Source organism: Oryx dammah, unplaced genomic scaffold, assembly GCF_014754425.2.
Source record: "Oryx dammah isolate SB20612 unplaced genomic scaffold, SCBI_Odam_1.1 HiC_scaffold_2, whole genome shotgun sequence".
In the NCBI taxonomy this organism is placed as follows: Eukaryota; Metazoa; Chordata; class Mammalia; order Artiodactyla; family Bovidae; genus Oryx; species Oryx dammah.
Window position 1 is genome coordinate 74549472 of NW_024070186.1, and position 27033 is coordinate 74576504.

General features: G+C 37.2%; 1 protein-coding gene across 3 annotated transcripts in view; it reads left to right on the plus strand.

Moving 5' to 3' along the window:
• Positions 1-27033, plus strand: part of VPS8 (VPS8 subunit of CORVET complex) — a 300505-nt gene that overhangs the window by 208219 nt on the left and 65253 nt on the right. For all 3 annotated transcript variants that reach the window (XM_040252398.1, XM_040252383.1, XM_040252391.1), the window contains 5 exons: positions 1048-1129; positions 1465-1547; positions 14472-14552; positions 17303-17472; positions 20285-20450. In XM_040252398.1, coding sequence (XP_040108332.1) covers positions 1048-1129; positions 1465-1547; positions 14472-14552; positions 17303-17472; positions 20285-20450 — 582 coding nt within the window. The remainder of the gene's footprint in view (positions 1-1047; positions 1130-1464; positions 1548-14471; positions 14553-17302; positions 17473-20284; positions 20451-27033) is intronic.

A 27033-nucleotide genomic window follows, 5' to 3' on the forward strand; every position in this document is an offset into this window, starting at 1 on the left:
TCTTTCAGTAGGAGTCTGCCCAGTTGGAAAGTCTCTGGATTGTGAGCCTGTCCCCTTAGTGGGCTCCCTGAGTAACCATGCTTGTCCTGCTCTGTCAGTACTGACATTTCTTCATGCCTGTTGGATGTTTGCAGGAATAGGTCTCTTCCAAGATTCCGGGTTAAATGAGGCCTTTGTAAATCTCTACCAACAAGAAAATATGCTTGAAATTTTAAAATGTATTAGTTTGATTTTTGATGATGAAGATTTTCTCTAAGGCTTAGCAAGAATACATATGATGCACATATGGCAGTGTATAATCTTTTGGCAAATTACTCAACTTCTCTAAGCTTCAGTTATCTTATCTCCAGTAAAGGTAATGCTTACTGTATTAGGTTATCATGAGATTGAATTGCCAATTGAAATGAAAATTCTATGTAAGCACTTAATACAGTACCTAATATAATAGGAATAAATAAATGATAGATCTATTTATCTCATAAATTAATTTTCTCATAAATAAATTTCCAACCTCATTCTGTGGTTGGGAATGTTAATTGAAATAATGTTAACTTCCACTTCTTAGTTTATGATGACTGAGGAAATACAAAATAATGCTTGACACAGGAGAAAACTTGAGATAATTGTATTCATTTATCTTGCTTGATGTCAAGCTGACAAGAAATGGGAGGAGGGTAGTTGTGGGGTAGTTCTCTGTCCCCTTCTGCATTACATAGGGCTGTCTAGACATTTAAGAATAGCTGGAGGCTCTGCTCTGGCTCCTTTGAACCTCCCCTCTCCTGACACACAGAAGATTGCAGTTCCAAGGTCTAGACTTACTTAACTTCAGCTTCCTTAATTTTCCCAAGGTGCATGGTAAAGATATCTGCTCTGGTTATGGTTTTTGCTTTGTATTGTCTCTTCCTCGTCGCGTGTTCCATCTTTTCTTTTTCTGATTTTTACCAACAAGTGTGTGTGAGAAGTACATTTCAGCCTGTGAAACAGTAAGCTGATGTTAGTTATTCTTAAAAACAACCCAGTACTTTTGTTTTTTCTGTGACATTATAGGCACTCTGGTTTCCATTATTGGAGGCAATGATGGCCCCTCAGAAGCTGTCTAGTTCAGCTGCACCTCATCCACACTCTGAAGGTAAGTTTATCAGCATCCATCTATACCATCACTCAATTTTTATCTGCTAGAAATAGTCATTTAGATACCTTCTCCCAGCATCATATTTTTATTATTATCCTTAATGAAATGATATTGTAATGTTGATCTCATTTTTCAGGTTCTCTTCTTTCTGAGGCACCAGTTACATCCGTTGTCTAAATAACAGTAGCTTTGCAGCTTACCAGGTTAACTTTAAAATATCAAACTGACCTTGGTTAGCGAAGTTTCTAGGAAGTTTTATTCCTATGACTTACAGGAAAAACCTAAAACTCTGATTTTAAACTAACCTTAATATTAACATGTTGTTATAACAGCTCTGAAATCTTTGACCATGCAAGTTCTCAACAGTATGGCAGCATTTATTGCCCTTCCATCCATCCTGCAGCGAATTTTACAGGTGAGTTGAAAGGGTAAAATTCAGTGTTGATCAATTTTAACTTATATTTTAGTTATGTATAAATAATGTTTAAACAGGTCTCAAACACAATGCAGCTGATTTTTGGCATTAGATAAATATCTAAGATATGACTATGACTCTCATCCTTTAGCTCTCATCCAGTGATGTCAGTTTACTTGGCACGCACTTGCAGCCTTCAGTTTTTCACTGTGACCTTGGGATTCAGATACATAAACTTCTTTTTGGTGTCCTGTTTCCAGCTGGTTACACTTTTTAGTGCAGAAAAAACCCACATAAAAATTGTTAATATGGACATTTCTTAATCTTGTTACTTAGGTTTTCTAACTCATCCTAAAACTTTGTCCAAAACTCATCTCCTACTCTTCAGCAAAAAGGCCTGAACCTTTCCAACTTCATCAAAAAGAGAATGCTAAAAATATACTAAGATATTTTTAGAAAAATCTGTGAACATTCTTGGGGAAACGGTAGGAATTATCCTTAGAATCCATTTTGTCTTGCCTTGCTTTATGCAGGATAAGTGAAAAGTGAAAGTGTTAGTCGCTCAGTCGTGCCCAGCTCTTTAAGACCCCATGGACTGTAACACACCAGGCTCCTCTGTCCATGAAATTCTCCAGGCAAGAATACTGGAGTGGGTAGCCATTCCCTTCCCCAGAGAATTTTCCCAACCCAGGGATCAAACCCTGGTCTGCCACAATGCAGGCAAATTCTTTTCCACCTGAGCCACCAGGGAAGCAGGATACAGACACACCAAAACAAAGCAAAACAGTAATATGATGCTGTTGATCATAACTTTCAAATTATTTTTATCCAACCAAGAATGTTCCTTTCAGCTCTCTTTTAAGACTCTACAAGCTCTCCTTTCCCATCTGGTATGAAGTAGCTGGGCCTTTGCTGATAAAGACTACTGTATCCAATAGTCTCTCACCACATTGTATGTTATCGTTTAGAATGTATCTTCACATGTATCACTTCATTTGATCTTTATCATAAATTGAATAATAATTTGGTACAGACAGCTTTTCTTATATCTGTTCTAAAATACATTTGTCATAAGGTTTTAGTAATATATGAACTATCTCTATAATGCAGGAGTACTTTAATTTACCAAGTAAATTAGAAAAAAAATGAAATCCTAAAGCCAAAAGTGTCTTCCCTCTCATTATACACATTTAGCTTTATGTTGAGCTTTCATCACATTTTAATACATAAATTATGATAAATAAAAATTGATTTTTTTCTTTTGGCAAATGCATATAATTTTTTTTTTAATAGTGTATTTCAAGACTTGTATCCTTGAAGGCTTTTGGTATCTGAAAATCTTTATTTTGGGGGGCGGTCCTAAAATGGCGGAGGAATAGGAAGGGAAGACCACTTTCTCCCTCACAAATTCCTCAAAAGATCATTTCAATGCGGAGCAAACTCCACAAAACAACCTCTGAATGCAGGCAGAGGACATCAGGCAACCAGAAAAGCAGATCATTGTCTTCAAAAACAGAGAGAAGAAACCCAGCTCCACCCACCAGACCTCCAACACAAGCCTCCCTAACCAGGAAACCTTGACAAGCCACTGATACAACCCCACCCACAGTGAGGAAGCTCCACAATAAAGAGAACTCCACAAATTACCAGAATATAAAAAGGCCATTCCAAACGCAGCAATATAACCAAGATGAAGAGACAGAGGAATACCCAACAGGTAAAGGAGCAGGAGAAATGCCCACCAAACCAGACAAAAGAGGAAGAGATAGGGAATCTACCTGAGAAAGAATTCCGAATATTGATAGTGAAAATGATCCAAAATCTTGAAGTCAAAATGGAATCACAGATAAATACCCTAGAGACAAGGATTGAGAAGATGCAAGAAAGGATCAACAAGGACCTAGAAGAAATAAAAAAGAGTCATTATACAATGAATAACACAATAAATGAGATCAGAAACACTCTGGAGGCAACAAATAATAGAATAACAGAGGCAGAAGATAGGATTAGTGAAATAGAAGATAGAATGGTAGAAATAAATGAATCAGAGAGGAAAAAAGAAAAACGAATTAAAAGAAATGAGGACAATCTCAGAGACCTCCAGGACAATATGAAACGCTCCAACATTCGAATTATAGGAGTCCCAGAAGAAGAAGACAAAAAGAAAGACCATGAGAAAATCCTTGAGGAGATAATAGTTGAAAACTTCCCTAAAATGGGGAAGGAAATAATCACCCAAGTCCAAGAAACCCAGAGAGTCCCAAATAGGATAAACCCAAGGCGAAACACCCCAAGACACATATTAATCAAATTAACAAAGATCAAACACAAAGAACAACTATTAAAAGCAGCAAGGGAAAAACAACAAATAACACACAAGGGGATTCCCATAAGGATAACAGCTGATCTCTCAATAGAAACTCTTCAGGCCAGGAGGGAATGGCAAGACATACTTAAAGTGATGAAAGAAAATAACCTACAGCCCAGATTACTATACCCAGCAAGGATCTCATTCAAATACGAAGGAGAAATCAAAAGCTTTACAGACAAGCAAAAGCTGAGAGAATTCAGCACCACCAAACCAGCTCTCCAACAAATTCTAAAGGATATTCTCTAGACAGGAAACACAAAAAGGGAGTATAAACCTGAACCCAAAATAATAAAGTAAATGGCAACGGGATCATACTTATCAATAATTACCTTAAACGTAAATGGATTGAATGCCCCAACCAAAAGGCAAAGACTGGCCGATTGGATACAAAAACAAGAACCCTCTATATGCTGCTTACAAGAGACCCACCTCAAAACAAGGGACACATACAGACTGAAAGTGAAGGGTTGGAAAAAGATATTCCATGCAAATAGAGACGAAAAGAAAGCAGGAGTGGCAATACTCATATCCGATAAAATAGACTTTAAAACAAAGGCTGTGAAAAGAGACAAAGAAGGCCACTACATAATGATCAAAGGATCAATCCAAGAAGAAGATATAACAATTATAAATATATATGCACCCAATATAGGAGCACCGCAATATGTAGGACAAATGCTAACAAGTATGAAAGGGGAAATTAACAACAACACAATAATAGTGGGAGACTTTAATACCCCACTCACACATATGGACAGATCAACTAAACAGAAAATTAACAAAGAAACGCAAACTTTAAATGATACATTAGACCAGTTAGACCTAATTGATATCTATAGGACATTTCACCCCAAAACAATGAATTTCACCTTTTTCTCAAGTGCTCATGGAACCTTCTCGAGGATAGATCACATCCTGGGCCATAAATATAACCTTGATAAATTCAAAAAAAATCGAAATCATTCCAAGCATCTTTTCTGACCATAATGCACTAAGATTAGATCTCAATTACAGGAGGAAACCTATTAAAAATTCCAACATATGGAGGCTGAACAACACGCTTCTGAATAACCAACAAATCACAGAAGAAATCAAAAAAGAAATCAAAATATGCATAGAAACTAATGAAAATGAAAACACAACAACCCAAAACCTGTGGGACACTATAAAAGCAGTGCTAAGAGGAAAGTTCATAGCAATACAGGCATACCTCAAGAAACAAGAAAAAAGTCAAATAAATAACCTAACTCTACACCTAAAGCAACTAGAAAAGGAAGAATTAGAGAACCCCAGAGTTAGCAGAAGGAAAGAAATCTTAAAAATTAGGGCAGAAATAAATGCAAAAGAAACAAAAGAGACCATAGCAAAAATCAACAAAGCCAAAAGCTGGTTCTTTGAAAGGATAAATAAAATTGACAGACCATTAGCCAGACTCATCAAGAAGCAAAGAGAGAAAAATCAAATCAATAAAATTAGAAATGAAAATGGAGAGATCACAACAGACAACACAGAAATACAAAGGATCATAAGAGACTACTATCAGCAATTATATGCCAATAAAATGGACAACCTGGAAGAAATGGACAAATTCTTAGAAAAATACAATTTTCCAAAACTAAACCAGGAAGAAATAGACAATCTTAACAGACCCATCACAAGCACGGAAATTGAAACTGTAATCAGAAATCTTCCAGCAAACAAAAGCCCAGGTCCACACGGCTTCACAGCTGAATTCTACCAAAAATTTCTAGGAGAGTTAACACCTATCTTACTCAAACTCTTCCAGAAAATTGCAGAGGAAGGGAAACTTCCAAACTCATTTTATGAGGCCACCATCACCCTAATACCAAAACCTGACAAAGATACTACAAAAAAAGAAAACTACAGGCCAATATCACTGATGAACATAGATGCAAAAATCCTCAACAAAATCCTAGCAATCAGAATCCAACAACACATTAAAAAGATCGTACACCATGACCAAGTGGGCTTTATCCCAGGGATGCAAGGATTCTTCAACATCCGCAAATCAATCAATGTAATTCACCACATTAACAAATTGAAAAATAAAAACCATATGATTATCTCAATAGATGCAGAGAAGGCCTTTGACAAAATTCAACATCCATTTATGATAAAAACTCTCCAGAAAGCAGGAATAGAAGGAACATACCTCAATATAATAAAAGCTATATATGACAAACCCACAGCAAACATTATCCTCAATGGTGAAAAATTGAAAGCATTTCCCCTTAAGTCAGGAACAAGACAAGGGTGCCCACTTTCACCACTACTATTCAACATAGTTCTGGAAGTTTTAGCCACAGCAATCAGAGCAGAAAAAGAAATAAAAGGAATCCAAAATGGAAAAGAAGAAGTAAAACTATCACTGTTTGCAGATGACATGATCCTCTACATAGAAAACCCTAAAGACTCTACCAGAAAATTACTAGAGCTAATTAATGATTATAGTAAAGTTGCAGGATATAAAATCAACACACAGAAATCCCTTGCATTCCTATACACTAATAATGAGAAAGTAGAAGAAGAAATTAAGGAAACAATTCCATTCACCATTGCAACAAAAAGAATAAAATACTTAGGAATATATCTACCTAAAGAAACTAAAGACCTATATACAGAAAACTTTAAAACACTGATGAAAGAAATCAAAGAGGACACTAATAGATGGAGAAATATACCATGCTCATGGATCGGAAGAATCAATATAGTGAAAATGAGTATATTACCCAAAGCAATTTACAAATTCAATGCAATCCCTATCAAGATACCGGCGATATTTTTCACAGAACTAGAACAAATAATTTCAAGATTTGTATGGAAATACAAAAAACCACGAATAGCCAAAGCAATCTTGAGAAAGAAGAATGGAACTGGAGGAATCAATTTGCCTGACTTCAGGCTCTACTACAAAGCCACAGTCATCAAGACAGTATGGTATTGGCACAAAGACAGACATATAGATCAATGGAACAAAATAGAAAGCCCAGAGATAAATCCACATACATATGGACACCTTATCTTTGACAAAGGAGGCAAGAATATACAATGGAGTAAAGACAATCTCTTTAACAAGTGGTGCTGGGAAAACTGGTCAACCACTTGTAAAAGAATGAAACTAGATCACTTTCTAACACCGCACACAAAGATAAACTCAAAATGGATTAAAGATCTAAATGTAAGACCAGAAACTATAAAACTCTTAGAGGAGAACATAGGCAAAACACTCTCCGACATAAACCACAGCAGGATCCTCTATGATCCACCTCCCAGAATTCTGGAAATAAAAGCAAAAATAAACAAATGGGATCTAATTAAAATTAAAAGCTTCTGCACAACAAAGGAAAACATAAGCAAAGTGAAAAGACAGCCTTCCGAATGGGAGAAAATAATAGCAAATGAAGCAACTGACAAACAACTAATCTCAAAAATATACAAGCAACTCCTGCAGCTCAATTCCAGAAAAATAAATGACCCAATCAAAAAATGGGCCAAAGAACTAAATAGACATTTCTCCAAAGAAGACATACGGATGGCTAACAAACACATGAAAAGATGCTCAACATCACTCATTATTAGAGAAATGCAAATCAAAACCACAATGAGGTACCACTTCACACCAGTCAGAATGTCTGCGATCCAAAAATCTGCAAGCAATAAATGCTGGAGAGGGTGTGGAGAGAAGGGAACCCTCCTACAGTGTTGGTGGGAATGCAAACTAGTACAGCCACTATGGAGAACAGTGTGGAGATTCCTTAAAAAATTGCAAATAGAAATGCCTTATGACCCAGCAATCCCACTGTTGGGCATACACACAGAGGAAACCAGAATTGAAAGAGACACATGTACCCCAATGTTCATTGCAGCACTGTTTATAATAGCCAGGACATGGAAACAACCTAGATGTCCATCAGTAGATGAATGGATAAGAAAGCTGTGGTACATATACACAATGGAGTATTACTCAGCCATTAAAAAGAATACATTTGAATCAGTTCTGTTGAGATGGATGAAACTGGAGCCGATTATACAGAGTGAAGTGAGCCAGAAAGAAAAACACCAATACAGTATACTAACACATATATATGGAATTTAGGAAGATGGCAATGATGACCCTGTATGCAGGACAGCAAAAAAGACACAGATGTGTATAGTGGACTTTTGGACTCAGAGGGAGAGGGAGAGGGTGAGATGATTTGGGAGAATGGCATTGAAACATGTATAATATCATGTAAGAATCGAAATGCCAGTCTATGTCTGATGCAGGATATGACACGCTTGGGGCTGACGCGCGGGGATGACCCAGAGAGATGTTGTGGGGAGGGGGGTGGGAGGGGGGTTCATGTTTGGGAACGCATGTACACCTGTGGTAGATTCATGTCAATCTACGCCAAAACCAATACAGAATTATAAAGTAAAAATTAAAAATAAATAAATTAATTAATTAAAAAAAAAAAAGAAAATCTTTATTTTTGTGTTATACTGGTATTCATTGTAGTTGTATTCTTATCATTTCCACCATCAGTGCTTAACTCACACTAATCAGGAAAGTATGCTGATTGTTAAATTCCTGTTTGCACATAACTCTACCTTATGTTTGTATAGAATTTTTATTTTTTCAAGTTGCTTTCACAGATACTATATTTGAAGCTCACAAGAATCTCTTGAAGTAGGTGGGGCTACTGTAAAAATTTCTGTTGATGAAGGAGGAAACTAAAGTATAGAAAGTTAAGTACCTGATCCACCAATAGAGACAACATCCAGACTGCCATCAAAGTCTCTGATCTCTTAATGTATACACTGTCTCCCACTATATCATGTAAGCTCCTTCATTTGCTTCATTCAGTCCCTGGTGTCTCCTGGCACTCTAATCTTATAAATCTAGTGGCTTCCCTGGTGGTTCAGATGGTAAAGAATCGTCTGCAATTTCATTCCCTGGGTTGGGAAGATTCCCTGGTTTGGGAAGATCTCCTGGGGAAGGGAATGGCTACCCACTTCAGTATTCTGGTCTGGAGCATTCCGTGGACTATACAGTCCATGGGATCTCAAAGAGTCAGACACAACTGAGCGACTTTCACTGGTTTTTTGAGGAGTTAGTTATTAATTGGTTTATATATTGTATGTTACCCTGTTTGGTTAATTATCTGTGTAGATGGAAAAAAGGCACAGTTCTTGCCCTAAAAGACCTGTGGAGGGATAAGAAAATATCTGCTATAACAATTCATAGGGGTCTAAAGAGCAGGTCATATTGGCCACCTTAAGGATTACATGCTCTGAACCCCAGGTAGGGTAATTGCTACTTCTATATCTGTACACTTTCAGTCCACGTGATAATAGCTGGAACAGCCATGTGAAACCATGACTCTGCCTCTTGACTCTACTTGATTGACTCAGAGTGGACAGCTGGCCAAGAGGGGCCAACCAGTATCCTTTTCAGGAAATTTTGGAACTGAATTGAAAAGGTGAAGAGTTTCTCTGCAGTTCTCTGGATTATATAAGGTACAAAAGTTCAGGAGCTGACAGTGACTACCTTTCTGTCATATGGACTGAAATAGTATAAAGTTAATCTTCAGAGAGAAGAACAATGAAGCAGGCACACAAAGAGGAGAATAGACAAGATGCATGGAGAAGAGAGGAGATAGAAGGAGAGGATTCAAGACATTGGGAGAGGAGTGTAGAGAGAAAATCCTGAAGGTGTCTGCATCCCTCATTGTGGTTCTTAAGCCTTACCTGTATTCCTTTGTTTGGATCCTTAAACACCCGGCACCTTTACAATTATTATATTTTTTGAGTAAGACAGAATGAGCTAGGTTTCTCCTCTATAGCCAGAGGAATACCAATGAAAGTATATATGTGAGACAGACTGTCAAAAGATTTCCTGGAGGAGTAGATGTCTGAACTGAATCTTAAAAAGCCTAAAGGAATCAGTGGTTTATTAAAAAAAAAAAAAAAAAAAGGACTATTCTAAGCAGAGTGAATTATATATAAAAGAATCTGAGGTGAAACATGGTTGGTGGTATGTTTGAGGAGTTGCAGATGTGTAAGTATGCTTGGAACATAGGACAAGATTAAAGTTGGTTCACAGAGCTGAAGTTTGAGAGGCAGGGACCCTGTCCTTAATTGCTTTGTAAACTGTGGAAGGGACTTTGGTTTTTATTTTAAATTCACTAAATACTCATTAAAAGATTTTAACCAGAGGACTGATGGAATGAGGTTTCTGTTTAGAAACATCACTCAGTCTGTATTATATAGGATAAAGTGGATCGGATCAAGACTGAGACTGAAAGCATAGAAATACCCAGAATGTATTCATAATAGGTACTCAAAGTTTGTTAATTGAGTAACATAGAATGGAAGGAGAAGATGGATTCAGAACTTGCTTAGCTAACAGAACTTATTTGACCTTTTGACTGAGTAGATGTAAGAAAACACAAGAAGAACCCAGGTAAGCCCCTGATTTCAGTTTTGTTTGGCTAACAATGAGCAGTGGGGAATACAAGACCAGACTTCATAGGAAGAGGTAAGAAGTGGAGAGGAAGATTTGGAAGTCATCAGCACAGAAGTAGTAGTTAAATTCTTTGAAACTAGAGGAAGTTCAGCATGAATGGAATTAGTAAAAAAGGCTTAAGGCCAAAATGGAGTTCTAGGAAACATTCAAGTTTCAGAGGATTTACCTATTTTTATTGCCCCTTAGAACAGAAGAGATATTGACATGATGAGAGATTCTCAAAGATCTTCCTGGCCTAAATGTTCATTCAAAATGTTCCTGGGGACCTTAATTGTATAGGTTACATTCATGAACATTAGTTGATAAGTCAATATTTTTTTTCCCTTTCAATTTTGATAAGTTAGTATTTTTAAGGGACCATATTTATGTTATATACATTCTGCCTTTACTCCCTGTTCTTATCTTTACTCTATGGCAAAAGTAATTTTTGGCTTCTGAAAAGCTGCTTATGATTGTTTTACTAAGGGAATGAATACAAACAAATGACTAATATTCTCTTGGCATTATTCATATTTTAAAGTAATGCTTGATCAGTAAAAATTTTATTTTTTTAAATTTATTTTTATTGGAGCATAATTGCTTACAATGTTGTATTAGTTTCTGCTCTACAACAGTGTGAATCAGCTGTATGTTTACATATATGCCCTTACTCTTTAGCCTCCCTCCAACCCCAGTTCACCCCATCCCAGCCCTCTAGATCATCACAGAGTACCAAACTGAGCTCCCTGTGCTATACAGCAGCTTCCCATATATATGGTATAATAAGTATCAGAAAGCAATAGAGGTATTGCTATTTGCAAGACCATAGATGGGCCTAGAGAATATTATACTTAGTGAAGTGAGTCAGAAATAAATACTGTATTATTATTGTTCCGTCACTAAGTCATGTCCAACTCTTTGAGACCCCATGCACTGCAGCCCACCAGGCTCCCCTGCCATGGAATTTTCCAGGCAAGAATACTGGAAAGTGAAAGTGAAGTCGCTCAGTCGTGTCCAACTCTGCGACCCCATGGACTGTAGCCTACCAGGCTCCTCCCTCCATGGGATTCTCCAGGCAAGAGTACTGGAGTGGGTTGCCATTTCCTTCTCCAATCACTTATATATGGAACTCTAAAAATAATACAAATGAATCTACATACAAATCAGAAACAGACTCACAGATATAAAAAAACAAGTTCATGGTTACCAAAAGGAGGAGAATGGGAGAGGAACAAATTAGGAATATGGGTTTAACAGATGCAAACTCCTATGTATAAAAGGGATAAACAACATTCATTTACTGTATGGCATGGGAAATTATATTCAATATCATATAACCTATAATAGAATATAATCAGAAAAAATAACTGAATCACTATGCTGTATACCTGAAACGAACCCAATATTGTGAACCAACTATTACTTCAATTTAAAAGAAAGAAAATGCTGGGAAAAAGTGGTCATCACATCTTTTTATAACATGCTTTTTAAAAAACAAGTTTGTGTGAAGTACCTAAATGTGCTTTTCTTTTGTAGATTATGGACAAGTTAAAGAGAAGCTTCAGCAGTTATTTATTGCTGAAGAATCTCGCTGACATATTTGGAAAATAATTTGAAAAGCTAGTAGATTGTGTGCATGCTGTGCCAGAAGCCTTGAGCTCTCTCTTGCGTTCTATAATTTATGTGTCGTCCCAGCATGAGGTTATTTTCATGATTTTGCTTTTAAATTATGCATATTAGAGTGAAATGTACTGATATAAATATAGACGTGACCTATAAAGGTTTCGTCTTTTTCCAGCATTTAACCTTTTCAAGACCTCTTTATTTTCCAAACCACCCTTGTCATAGGTGAATAACAGAGCTTTTCTGTGCTGGAAAGTATGCTTTTCTCTCCACACATACACAGTACATACTTGTAATATGTATGTGTGGACATGTTAGAGTAGCTATTACAGTGTTTTTGTAATAAAATATTATAGTGTCCATTGATACTTAAAGAAGGAAATGTATTTACTGAGAGCGTGACCATAAGTGTAATTGGATGTAAGTTCAGAAGTCTTAACATGGATCCGTTTTTATGCAAGGAAAATTAAAAGATTGTCTCATGCGTACATGGCCTGAGTTGTTGTTCTAGTAAAGAGCTAGTCTGAGATGTCTGTTGTTTTGTCTTTTGCAGATGCTCTGCACATGTTGGACAGGTATCTTTAACTTAGTGAGACAGATTTCCCCAGTTAAGTTTAAGTGATTTGTTCAAGCTCAAAGTAAACTTGTTAATTACTACACGAATGTCTCACTTAGTGAGACAGATTTCCCCAGTAAGTTTAGGTGATCTGTTCAAGCCCAAAGTAAACCTGTTAATTAATACACAAAGTAAACCTGTTAATTAGTACACAAAGTAAACTTGTACAAGTAAACTTGGTAATTAGCACACGGTTTCTTCAGCAGTACCTCAGCATCAGGACCAGGAACCTATGGCAGATAATCTGGTGCTGCTCTTGACCAGCTGAAAGTACTGAACACTGATCTGAGTTAGAAACTGCATCTATCCTGTCTTCAGGAACCATCACCAGAGCATAGAAGAGAAAAAAAACAAATCCTAAGATTATGTTGTACACGCGCATGAAAGCAGTTTATTCTCACATTTCTGTATCTTTCCCCTAAGTTTTCCCTGGTCCACAGTCTTTTTTTTTTTTCTATTAACATCTGAACTCACTGTACCAAGATTATAATAACCCCTACTCCTTAATAAGTAACCAGACGTGTTCCCCATACCTCCCAGCAAACATTAGTTTATCGTTTAGTTATTTGTTACTCTTATCTAGCAAATATTAGTTTATTATTTAGTTTATTAGTTTGTATGTCATTTTCCTTTCTTGAAATCTCCTCCTAAGAAAGACTCAGAGACTGAGATCAGAATTTACAGCCACTAGCATTTGATAATAGGGATGGGACCTCAGGGTGGACTGTGGGGAGAGAAACCTAAATCTCCAACCACAGAGAATGGTTGAATAACATATACCGTCTTCACATGCTTCATACCCTGTAACTATTCCCATTATTTGATGATATGGGAAACTGCTCACAACATACTTTATTAAGTAAAAAAAGTAAACATATTATGTGAAATGCCCTCCAAAATACATCCTTCTTTCTCCTTCCCCAGAAATAAGACTGGAAGAATATACCTCAAAAAATCAAAAGTGTTTCTATTGGGGTAGTTAGATTTCAGTTCACTTTTATTTTTGTATACAGCAGTGTTGTTCAAATTGTGTATGATAAACAAGTTATTTGGCATAGCTCATTTGAAAAGCAGTGGAAGGAACATTGTCTAGGTATCTGTTGTTTATCAGTAGTGATTTGATTTAAAACTGCAAGCTGCTTAGATTCAGAAACTGATCTCCTAAACTGACATGACTTGGTTTGGACCAGACGGTGGCCAGATGTGGGTCACAGGAGGAGTTGAACAGATTCTGAGTGTTCTTGAGTACTTTGGTTTTAATGTAGCAGATAAATAAGAGCTCAAAAAGGGATGTATGTGTATTAGTTGCTCAGTCATGTCCAACTCTTTGTGACCTCATGGACTATAGCCTACCAGGCTCCTCTGTTCATGGGATTTTCCTGACAAGAATACTGCAGTAGGTTGCCATTTCCTTCTCCAGGGGATCTTCCTGACCAGAATTCGAACCTGTGTCTCCTGCATTGCAAACAGACTCTTTACCATGTAAGCTACCAGGGAAGCCCCCAAAAAGGATAGGTGATGTTTAATAAGAAGAAAAGGAAGCTTGCTACAGAAACAAAACCAGAGTGAAATTTATGGTTGTTAAGCAAGAGACTTGGATCATTTAAATTTTATTTACTTTTCCAAATGCTTTGATGACCTGAGACCAGTGTGCATTTCCAGTAGAAAGGCTCATGGAAGAATAAGTATTTTGTGACTATTGACAAATACTTAAGAGTATTTGGCTTTTTCAGATAACTTATATTTAAAATACATTTAAAATAACAGGAATAGAATTATAATCTTTAGCAACTTTTTTCTAATTAGGACCCAGTTTATGGAAAAGGAAAACTTGGAGAAATCCAGGGCCTTATTCTGGGAATGTTGGATACCTTTAACTATGAACAGGTAAGCTACTTTCTATTTCTGCGCCCATTCTAAGGTAGAAAGAAGCTATTTTTTTCTCTTTGCACCTATACTTTTTCTTTAGAAATTACCATCTGTTTAGTGTAAGTTTGAAAGATTGAAGTGTATGGCTTTCTAATTTTAAAATTTCTCTTGACCTTAATTTATATTATGTATACATATACACATATATTCTGGAATGTATAATTGCAGCTTTTGAATTTATTTTATTCTTTTGATTCATGGGCGGTGGGACATATATATTGTTTTCCAAATGAAAAATATAAGAAACTTTCTTGGAAAATAATGGAATATAAAGGTATAACTCAAAAAAGGAAGGGTCAACATGAGTATAGAAAAATTGCAGAATAAAATTAGTGTTCTTTTAAACATTCTGAAACAGTTAATCACCACTAACCAGAAATAGTCGTTCAGTTCAGTTCAGTTCCTCAGTCATGTCTGACTGTCTGTGGCCCCATGAATCGCAGCACACCAGGCCTCCCTGTCCATCACCAACTCCCGGACTTTACTCATACTCATGTCCATCGAGTTGGTGATGCCATCTAGCCATCTCATCCTCTGTCGTCCCCTTCTCCTCCTACCCTCAATCCCTCCCAGCATCAGAGTCTTTTCCAATGAGTCAACTCTTCACATGAGGTGGCCAAAGTATTGGAGTTTCAGCTTTAGCATCAGTCCTTCCAATGAACACCCAGGACTGATCTCCTTTAGAATGGACTGGCTGGATCTCCTTGCAGTCCAAGGGACTCTCAAGAGTCTTCTCCAACACCACAGTTCAAAAGCATCAATTCTTCGGTGCTCAGCTTTCTTCACAGTCCAACTCTCACATCCATACATGACCACTGGAAAAACCATAGCCTTGACTAGATGGACCTTAGTCAGCAAAGTAATGTCTCTGCTTTTGAATATGCTATCTAGGTTGGTCATAACTTTCCTTCCAAGGAGTAAGCGTCTTTTAATTTCATGGCTGCAGTCACCATCTGCAGTGATTTTGGAGACCAAAAAAATAAAGTCTGACACTGTTTCCACTGTTTCCCCATCTATTTCCCATGAAGTGATGGGACCAGATGCCATGATCTTCGTTTTCTGAATGTTGAGCTTTAAGCCAACTTTTTCACTCTCCTCCTTCACTTTCATCAAGAAGCTTTTTAGTTCCTCTTCACTTTCTGCCATAAGGGTGGTGTCATCTGCATATCTGAGGTGATTGATATTTCTCCCGGCAACCTTGATTCCAGCCTGTGTTTCTTCCAGCCCAGCGTTTCTCATGATGTACTCTGCCTAGAAGTTAAATAAGCAGGGTGACAATATACAGCCTTGACGTACTCCTTTTCCTATTTGGAACCAGTCTGTTGTTCCATGTCCAGTTCTAACTGTTGCCTCCTGACCTGCATACAGGTTTCTCAAGAGGCAGGTCAGGTGATCTGGTATTGCCATCTCTTTCAGAATTTTCCACAGTTTATTGTGATCCACACAGTCAAAGGCTTTGGCATGGTCAATAAAGCAGAAATAGATTTTTTTTTTTTTTTTTTTTTGGGAACTCGCTTGCTTTTTCCATGATCTAGCGGATGTTTCTTCTCTTAACCCAAAACTGCCTGTGGCATTAATTCTCAGTAAGAGCCAGCTTGGTGTAATTTTTCTTCATGTACTTCAAAGTGACTCATGAAGTCACCAAGGAAAATTGCCATTTAGACATGTTAGATACAATGTCTGCTTTTTATAGAAGAAAAAGAAAGAAATTGAGTGACAGAGCTTTTCTTAAGGTGGTGTAAGAACTGCAGTTTTGTTAAGTAAGCATAGCACAAGGAAGCTGATCCCCTTCAGGCACAGAGTCCATGATGGCAAAAGGAAGCTGAGTGCAAAACAGAAAGTTTTTACAAACTTTGGAAGAGGAAGAAAAGATGGAGTTGAGTGGAAAGAATTAAAATAGACCATTAGAACAAAAAGCTCTGCATTATAGATAAAGTTTAAGGACAAGACTGTGTAGCAAGGAGGATGGACAGTATATCTTCCCCTTTGGGACTGACAGAAAAGAACCCAACTGCACGTCAAAATGATATATCTGAATGTTGAGAATTAGATGTAGTAAGAAACAATACTTTATAAACACAGGGAACCTTAAATGACATAATGTGATACTGTGAAATATCTCTATGTGACTTAATGACAGATGTCACGGTCTTGAGTAGATTCAAATGGCTTTTAAGTGCTGATTGGAAAATGTGATCTCTTGCCGAAGGGAGATGAAAAATGAGCAATGACCATTAGGTTTTCCAGTGAAAGGTTAGTGTGGAATATTGCCATGGATGCAGTTTCTTTTTAAAAAATCAGAGTATTTTTTTAACAATTTGTTAGAACTTTGAGCAATTCAAAGAGAGCTTACTATATAAGTGTAATAAATAAGTAGATTTGGGTTAATCCGGTCATCTGAAGGCCATCAGTATCGAATTAAGCCGCAAGAATGGCAGAGCACTCATTTCTCCATAGTAACTAGTGACAGCCTTTTAATAATTATTTTGAGACTCTTGATGTAGTACTTATCAGTACTTTACATTGAAGTTAACCACTTAAGTCTGAGGTGCTTTGATGTTTATTTGATCAATTTTATGCCTTTGTAGTATATTCCAATTCAGCTGTAGTTGAAAATGAAACAAGTGCAATTCTCCACTCATCCCCTCCGTCTCTTTCACTTTATAAACAACTTTTTGTTGATTTCTTTTTATTTTGGTCATTCATAGACCCTGCTGGAAACGACAACTAGCCTTCTAAACCAAGATCTCCATTGGTCATTGTGTAACCTGAGAGCTTCAGTTACCAGAGGACTGAATCCCAAGCAGGATTACTGCTCTATTTGTTTGCAGCAGTACAAGAGACGCCAAGAAATGGCTGATGAAATTATTGTCTTTAGGTAAGAGAGGGAAGGAAACGTAGTACATATGTGTGTGTACATGTATTGCCAGGCAGGAGCACATGGAGACACACAGTCCCAGTCAGCCATTCTGGCAGTGAACAAAACAAGGCAGAGTTCCTGTTCTCATAGATCTTATATTCTGCATAGGGGTCAGGGGGAAAGAGTATTAGAGTGGTCAGGTCATAAGTAAATACAGGTAATAAGAGCTATGGAGAGAAATAACAAACAGGGTAAGGGGATGGAAAAAAGTGTTCAGGGTGAGAATGCTATTTTAAGATACCATAATGAGGAAAAACATGTCTAGGAAAGTGACATTTGTGCAGAATGAGAGTGGTAGGAGTGAAGGTTAGGAATATATTTTAAGAGAAGAGCTGACTTGCTGATGTATCAGATGTGAAGTGACAGGGAAAAACATCTTCAGCCCAAGCTACTGAATGAATGTGGTACCGTCCTCTAAAATAAGAAGGAACAGCCATGAGGACCTGGGGAAATCAAGAGTTTTGTCTTGGAGATGTTAGGTTTGAGATGCCTTTTAAACATTTAAGTAGGAATGTCAGGTAGACAGTTATTCTAGTCAGAGATATGTCCTGGAAATATAAATTTAGAACTCATCAGCATGTAAATGATATTTAAAGCCACAATGCAAAGAGAGAAGAAGTCTAGTGCAAAAGTAAAAGGTTTGATCTCAGGAGGAGACAGCTCATCCAGAATATACGGATAGAGGCAATGTAAGATGGACTGTAGAGCCAGGCTTTAAACCTTGAGTTCAAACCTTTACTCTGCCACTTCCTAGCTATTCCAGTGAAGTTGCTCAGTCATGTCTGACTCTTTGTGAACCCATGGATTGTAGCCTACCAGGCTCCTCCATTCATGGGATTTTCCAGGCAAGAGTACTGGAGTGGGTTGCTGTTTCCTTCTCCTAGCTATTAGACTTTGACAAGTCATTTCATCTCTTTATATCTTAGTTTCTTTATTTGTAAAGAGGGATAATAATGGTACCTACCTTCTAGAGTTTTTGTGAAGATTAAATGAGATAATTTACATAAGACACTTCAAACCGTACTGACATACAGTAGGCACTGTATAAGTGTTAGCTTCTGTTTTTACAGATAAAGATTGGTAGATTTGGTGATTAGAAGGGAAATTATTTCTTACCACATAAAGAGCCCATTCATTCAACAACTCTTTATCAAGTACACTATATGTCAGATACTGTTAGAAGGGATAGGGCACCACATGAGCAAAACAAAGGTTTTGCTCTCAGAGTTTACACTCTAGTGAAAGAGATAGACAAGTAAAATGCCAGATAGTAACTAACAGGGTAAAAAAATAAGCATGTTAAGTGAGATGTAGAGTGTCTGTGGGGGAAGATATTTTATGAAGAGTGGTCAGGGAGAACACCACTGTTAAGATGATTATGGACAGGTAGTTAAAAATGAATTAATTAATAAAAATATAATAATTACCATGAGTAAATATGGTATAGAGGAGAGAGAACCTTGGAAACTAGTAATTTGTGAAAAGTTGTTAGGAAAACTTAAGTGACATTTGAGCAGAGACTTAAGGGAAGTTTCCATGCAATATCAGGGTAGAGTGCTCCAGGCAGAGGATCAGCAAGTGCAGAAACCATGAGGCAGGTGCTTGGCATACTTCTCTGGTAGTGAGTGAGCAGGCTAGCATTGCCTGAGCAGAGTGAAGGGAAAATGATAAGAGATGACTTCAGGAGCCAAATCATGTAGGAAGTAAATCATTATGAAGAGTTAAACTCTTACTCTGAGATGAAAAGCCGTTGGATGGTTTTGAGGATAGGGTTGACACGATATAATCTATGTATTGAGGATCACTTTGACTGCTGTGGTGTGTGAATGGACTGCAGAAGATCAAGCGTGAAAGTGGAATGACCGTTTATGCTAATCCAAGAGAGAGATGGCCCAAGATGATTGTAATGAAGTAAGCAGTGGTGGGATTCTGTATATCTTCTGAAGGTATAGCTGACAAGATCTGTTTATAGATTGTATATGAGGTGTGAAAGAAAGAATAGTTTTCGGCCTGAGAAACTGGAAGGCTTTAGTTACTATTTATTTAGATGTGGGAGGTTGAATGAGAGTGTGCATTGAGGGGTTTGGTGGAAATCAAGAATTTGGTTTGAGGCATGTTATATGTATGGGGGAGGATAGAGAAAAGGAAGATTTTAAAGACTATTGAAGAGAGAAAAGGACTGACTTCTGAGATGGTCCAACGTTTCAGGTTGGAGAAATGAGAAGGAATCAGTGAAGTTGACTTAGAATTGTGCTCAACACTTATTTCTGGAAGGTTTATTTGGTAGCATAATGTAATTAACAGGGAATTTCTTCATAGTAATAATGTTAGAATTTACTGTATAGTAGTAACATTTTTGTGAATGCTTATAAATCAAATCATGACTCTTGAATTTGATGAGAAATACCACTCATGTTATTATCAAATGACTTATATAATTATTATTTTCCCCAGTTGATGTTCAAATTGTCTAAAAATGTTTCATAGTTTGAGAAGTGAGCAGAAGATCAACTCACCCCTGGGTGGTTTGTAGTCAGAGAACTGTGATGCTGTTGTACTCACAATTGAAGTGTGCAAATACGTGAGTCTGGATTTTAAAAAAGAGAGGAGAGCAACAAGTAAATCTCTTTTCTTATTTCTTAACCTATATACCCACCAGTGCATTTCAGCTTACTGGAAATAATTATCACTTTTGAATACTGTCTAATACAATTTAGGTTTATGATTTTATGATAATGAAGAGTGTCAGTTGGTTACCTTCATTTTGCAGCTGTGGCCATTTATATCACTCATTCTGTCTGCAAAGCAAAGAGTGCACCATAGAAATTGAAGGGCAAACGAGATGGACGTGCTACAAATGCAGCTCAAGTAACAAAGCAGGAAAGCTGAGTGAAAATTCATCTGAAGTTACGAAGGGAAGGATAACCCCATCACAGGTAAAACTTGTTTTCATGTCAGGGTGGAGAAGAAATGGCAACCCACTCTAGTTTTCTTGCCTGGAGAATTCCATGGACAGAGGAGCCTGGCGGGATACAGTCCGTGGGGTTGCCAAGAGTAGGAGACGACTGATTATCACTCTCATTCATGCAGATAGTCTTTTCTTAACAGTGTCTTTTAGACCTGGCCTCATTTTTTTTCATGTCTTTTCAGGCCTCAGCAAATTTACTTAGTCTTCTGTTTCCTGCACCTTCCTCCATACTGCCCTATCCTATAGTTGACGTTAACATCACTTAGTGAAATGTTGGACCCATTGCTTTTTTCTCTCTCTTTTTGGCTTGAGAAACTAGAAGTCTGTAGTTGCGATTTATTTAGATGTGGAAGGTTAGAAGGAAGCATGCATTGGAGATGGAGTGTAGAGAAAAGAAAGATTATAAAGATTATCAAAGATAGAAGGATTGACTTCTGAGGTGATCCAACATTTCAGATTGGAGAAATGAGGAATCAAAGATGATTTAAAATTATGTTTAAATCATCTAACTTATGCTAAATCAATTAAGCTTTCAATATTAAGTTAGAAGATAACCCAGGGAAAAAACTCTGACCTAGCTTCTCCCAGATAACAGTTCAGAGTTTCTACACTCCAGTGGTAGCCACTAGTATCCATATTCATCCAGTAAATACAGAACCATGTGCCAGGCACTATGTTAAATGCTAGAACAAGACATTTGTCTTAAGGAGTTTGTATGACAACGAAATTATAAACAGATTGCCAATAAGTGTTCTCCAGTTCTTTCTGACACCAATTACGTGGTGCTTTTTCCATATTCAGTTCTGACACCAACTCTGTCAGTTCTCTGGGTTCCAACTGTATGCCCAGTAATGCCATTCAGTTCTCACACTGACCACCAGGGATTAGTGTCAGACTTTATACATTTAAGGGTCCATTCCCAAGAGACTGTCCTTACTTGAGATACCAGTTACAAATAGGGTACCAGATTACATCCTGTTCTATCTGACTTAACAAATTTAGGGGTCCCTATGACCCACTCCCCCAGGTTTAATAATTCAGTAGGACAACTCACAGAACTTGGGAACATGCTTTATGTTTACCTGTTTATCATAAAGGATAGTCAGGAATAGCCATATGAAAGAGATGCATAGGGCAAGGTAAGGGGGGAAAAGGGTGCCCAGAGCTTCCATGCCGTAGCTTGGCACACCACCTTCCCAGTTATCGGTGTGCTCACCAACCCGGAAACTCCTTGAACCTCAACATTTAGGGGTTTTTATTGAAAGTTTCATTAACTAACCATGATTGATTAAATCACTGGCCATTAGTGCTTAGACTCAATATCTAGCCCCTCTCCCCTCCTCCTTATGGGGATTGGGGAAGGATGGGGAGGGAAGAACTGAAAGTTCTAACTCTCTAGTCATGGTCTGATCTTTCTGATAACCAGCTGCCATCCTGAAACTAGGGGTCCCCAAGTACCAGTCATCTCATTAGCATTCAGAAGGCATTCTATCACTCAGGAGAGTCTGAGGGTTTTAGAAACTCTGTGATAGGAACCAGGGACAAAGACTGAATGATATTTTTTATTATACCACAAGTACTTACAGATGAACTGTGCTATAAAAGTAGATAATGAGCAGAGCTGATCTAGACATGAGATGTCATGGAAGATTTCTTCAAAATGTTAGTTAGCTGCCCCCGGAGCAAAAAGAGAAGATAGAGTTTAAGCACAAGGATAGGCAGGAGGAGAAATATTCCAGGCGGAGGGAACAGTATATAGAAAAAACAAAGCACCTCTGCAGGAACCAGACATTGAGTATGACTGGATCCAGAGGGTGAAAGAATGGTGTTATGTGAAATTAGTAAGTAAACAGGGACCATACTAATTATTTTTATGTTTGAAGGGCTTTAAAGAAGGAATGATATGATATGATTAAAATAGTTTTTTTTTTTTTTTTTTTAAGAATAGTGCTTTTAAAAGGATTGCAGTCCAGAAAATGAATTGAAAGGAAAACAAGAAGAGGTGGATGTAGGGAGACCCAAGAATATTGAAATTATTTTGTTGAAAGAAATAGTAACTTGTACTAGAATGGTGGAAGTTGGGATGGAGAAAAGAGCCATATGTGAGATGTGTTTGAGATGAGTACAAACATCAAAATAATTAATATGGTCCCTGCCTACCTCACCTGCTTCATCTTATACCGCTCTTTCACCTTCAAGATTCAGTTATGCTCAACTTTTAAATCTATATTCTTTTCTGCTTTACAACAGGTAACCTATATTTGAGAGGTAGAATTAGTAGGACTTGGTGATAATTAAATTGGTTGGTGAGGGAGGTAAGACAGAGAGAAGAATCAAAGATAATACCCAAATTTCTTATTTGAACAACCAAATGGATGGTGGTACCATTTACTGAGATAGAAAGCAATACATAAAGAACATACCTGAGAGTAAGACAGAGAATTCATTGTTGGACTTAGAGATGTCTGCTGGATATACAGATGAAGATGTTTCAGTATGTTTCTGGATTGAAAATTTTATTAGTCATCCAGTGCTTCCTTGTTCACATTTAGGAAAAGAAAATCAGGTCCTGTGATTTCTAACATCTTTCCAAGCTGAATTCAAATGCAGATGTGGGAACCTTTATTTATGTAGATACCTAAGGCTTTGCATTTCGGTGCACTTCAGTTTTTTTCCCTCTTTCAGGTATATTCTGTTCATAAACAGATTGTGACTGAATGCATATTATTGCCTCCATATTACCAATTAGATTTTTTTTCTTTCTTCCTAGATAGTCCCCAGAGGCTAAAATATGCCTTTTTTTCCTTTTTTAAAAAGTAGTTATGTATGCACTTATATTTTTTAATACATAATTTACAAACAGTAAATTCATTTCTGCAAGTTTTGGCAACCTCCTTTACAATCAAGACAGAGCAATATTACCACGTCCCTCAAAAGTCCCCTATAGCTCTTTGTAGTCAACCTCTCTTTTCACCCTCCAACCCCTGGCAACCACTGATCCATTGGGAGTTATTTAATACTAGGTGAGATAAAGATTGAGGTTCTTTCTTTTGAATGAAGGTATCCATTGAATTGCCTTTGTACCTTAATCAAAAACCAATTGACCTTGTATATGTGGATTTATTTCTAGACTTTCTCTTCTATTCCATTGATCTATATAGCTGTCCTTGCTCCTAGACTGTGTCTTTATAATAAATCTGGATATCAGGTTGTGTGAGGCCTTCAAGTTTGTTCTTCTTTCTAACATTTGGCTATTCTACTTGCTTTTCCATATAAATTAAAAAATCACCTTGTCAGTTTCTCCCAAAAATATTCCTGCTGGGATTTTATTAGGATTGTGTTTACTATATAGATAAATTGGGGGAGAGTTGACATCTTAATGATACTGAGTCCAATCCATTAACACGGTGTAGCTCCAATTTATTTAAATTTTCTTTGATTTATTTCATCAATGTTTTTGGCATATAAATCTGGCATATGTTTTATAAGGTTCATTTCTAAGTAATGACTTGATATTACATATTTTACTGCTTTATATTTCAGTTTCTAATTGTTCATTGCTAAAATATAGAAATACAATTTATTTTTCCATATTGACTTTGTATCTAGTGACCAGTGGCCTTACTGAGCTTACTTGTGAGTACTTTTTTGTATATTTTTGGTATTATCTGCATAATCATATCAAATGCAAATAATGACTGTTGTATTTGTTTGTTTCCAGTGTTATTTCTTTTTCTTGCCCTGTTGCATTGGCCTCTAGTACACAATTGAATAACAATGGTGAGAATAGACATCCTTGTTTTGTTACTGATTGTAGAGGAAAGTATTCATTTTTCATTATTCAATATAATGTTAACTGTAGGCTTTTGGTATGTAACCTTTGTATCATGTTTAGGATGTTCCCTTTTACCATGTTCTGTTGAGAATTTGTTTCAAGAATGGATGTTGAAGACATTTGTACTACGTTGGTTACTGTGTTCCCATATCTGCACATCCCACACAAGAAAGTAATCTATTTCATTGACTTTCCTCTTGCCTGCTCTCAGAACATTGAGAGAAGGGAAATTATTTTGAAATTGGATCTGTATGTCAAAGGAGGCTTCATTTCTGAGGCTATCCTATACTGCAGGGCAGAAGAAATGAGTCCAACCTTTTCATTTCTTTAGGAAACTCCAGTGAGATTATTGATCATCCTCTTGAAAATCTGTTTGATGCTTCCTAATTAATAAAGGAAAATAAAAGGAGAATTATTTTGGATTCCTTATATTTTCTAGCTGTTTGTCTCCTTTGGCTTCCTTAGTAAGATTTTGTAAAAGGATCTAGTGGGTTGGTAATGCAAGGAAACAGAAGATGAAATTTATCAAATATATGCTTTAGATGTGAATATGATAATCTTCACAACAACTTTAGCTGAAGGAGCTGTATGTAGCTCAGAGAAGGAGGACCAGTATTTGAAATCAAGTTTTTAAAATCATCATCAGTTTTCCTTCTTCCTGACTGTTCTATTTTTAGTATTCTGACTTTATTGAAATCTGGTAAAGGTTATTTTTAAAGTTCAGTTCAGTTGCTCAGTCGTGTCTGACTATTTGCAACCCCATGGACTGCAGGATGCCAGGCTTCCCTGTCCATCCCCAACTCCCAGAGTGTATGCAGTCAGACTCATGTCCATCAAGTTGGTGATGCCATCCAACCATCTCATCCTCTGTCGTCCCCTTCTTCCACCTTCAATCTTTCCCAGCATCAGGGTCTTTTCCAATGAGTCCGTTCTTCACATCAGGTGGCCAAAGGACTGTAATTTTGCTTCAGCATCAGTCCTTCCAATGAATGTTCAGAATTGATTTCCTTTAGGATTGACTGGTTGGATCTTCTTGCAGTCCGTGGGACTCTCAAGAGTCTTCTCCAACACCACAATTCAAAAGCATCAATTCTTCGGTGCTCAGCTTTCTTTATAGTCCAACTCTTACATCCATACATGACTACTGGAAAAACCATAGCTTTGACTAGATAGACCTTTGTTGGCAATGTCTCTGCTTTTTAATATGCTGTCTAGGTTGGTCATAGCTTTTCTTCCAAGGAGCAAGCATCTTTTAATTTCATGGCTGCACTCAACATCTGCAGTGATTTTGGAGCCCAAGAAAATAAAGTCTCTCACTGTTTCCACTGTTTCCCCATCTATTTCCCATGAAGTGATGGGACCAGATGACAATCTTAGTTTTCTGAATGCTGAGCTTTAAGCCAACTTTTTTACTCTCCTCTTTCACTTTCATCAAGAGGCTCTTTAGTTCTTCACTTTCTGCCATAAGAGTGGTATCATCTGCATATCTGAGGTTATTGATAATTCTCCTGGCAGTCTTGATATTCCACCTTATGCTTCATGCAGCCTGGCATTTCGCATGATGTACTCTGCATATAAGTTAAATAAGCAGGGTAACAATATATAGCCTTGACCTACTCCTTTACCGATTTGGAACCAGTCTGTTCTTCCGTGTCTGGTTCTAACTGTTGCTTCTTGATCTGCATACAGATTTTGCAGGAGGTAGGTAAGGTGATTTGGTATTCCCATCACTTTAAAGAATTTTCCACAGTTTGTTGTGCTCCACACAGTCAGAGGCTTTGGCATAGTCAATAAAGCAGAAGTAGATGTCTTTCTGGGATTCTCTTGCTTTTTCAATGAGCCAACGAATGTTGGCAATTTGATCTCTGGTTCTTCTGCTTTTTCTAAATCTAGCTTAAACATCTGGAAGTTCATGGTTCATATATTGTTGAACCCTGGCTTGGAGAATTTTGAGCATTACTTTGCTAGCGTGTGAGATGTGTGTAATTGTGTGGTAGTTTGAACATTCTTTGGCATTACCTTTCTTTTTTAAAGTACAATGATACTATGTTGACTGTGCTAACTTAAGATTTCTTACCATTGTATGAACCAGTCACATTTTTAATTGTAAGAAAATTTTCAATGAAAATACTAATTCTATACATGATGGTTTTTATTAAGCTTAATTTCATGAGAGTTCTACTTTGCTCTAATTTCCCTCAAAAATCTGTCACCCTTGGTTTGACTGGTTGGATCTTCTTCCTAATCTCTGCATGGAGAGAAACAGACGTGTGTCCCCCAGTGACTCCAAAATCAAGGTGAGATTGCCAGTCAGCTTCCACCTGTTGCTTTCTATCCTCAGTAAATAACTGAATACATTTGAAACTTTTCACTGCCTTTGTAATATGATCCTTCTGTCAAATAGCTTTTTATTTCATCCTTTTCCAAGACTTGAGATGACTGACTTTTTACTTCTTCAGTTACTGACTCTTATTCAACAGGATACAAGTAACCCTCAGACCTGTGGTTTTCTTGGATAAAATCTGTTTTCTTGCCTCTCTTACATTCATTTCTGTTTTTTACAACTGATCAATATATATCAGCCATAACTCTGACGTGTCGATTTTCTCCCAACAGTTCTACACAAGTATGATTGGATTTATTCTCCCAGAAAGTCTGCTTTCCTCTGGAACAAGTTTTTTATTCTTTGCCAGGAAATGTAACAGAAATGACTCCG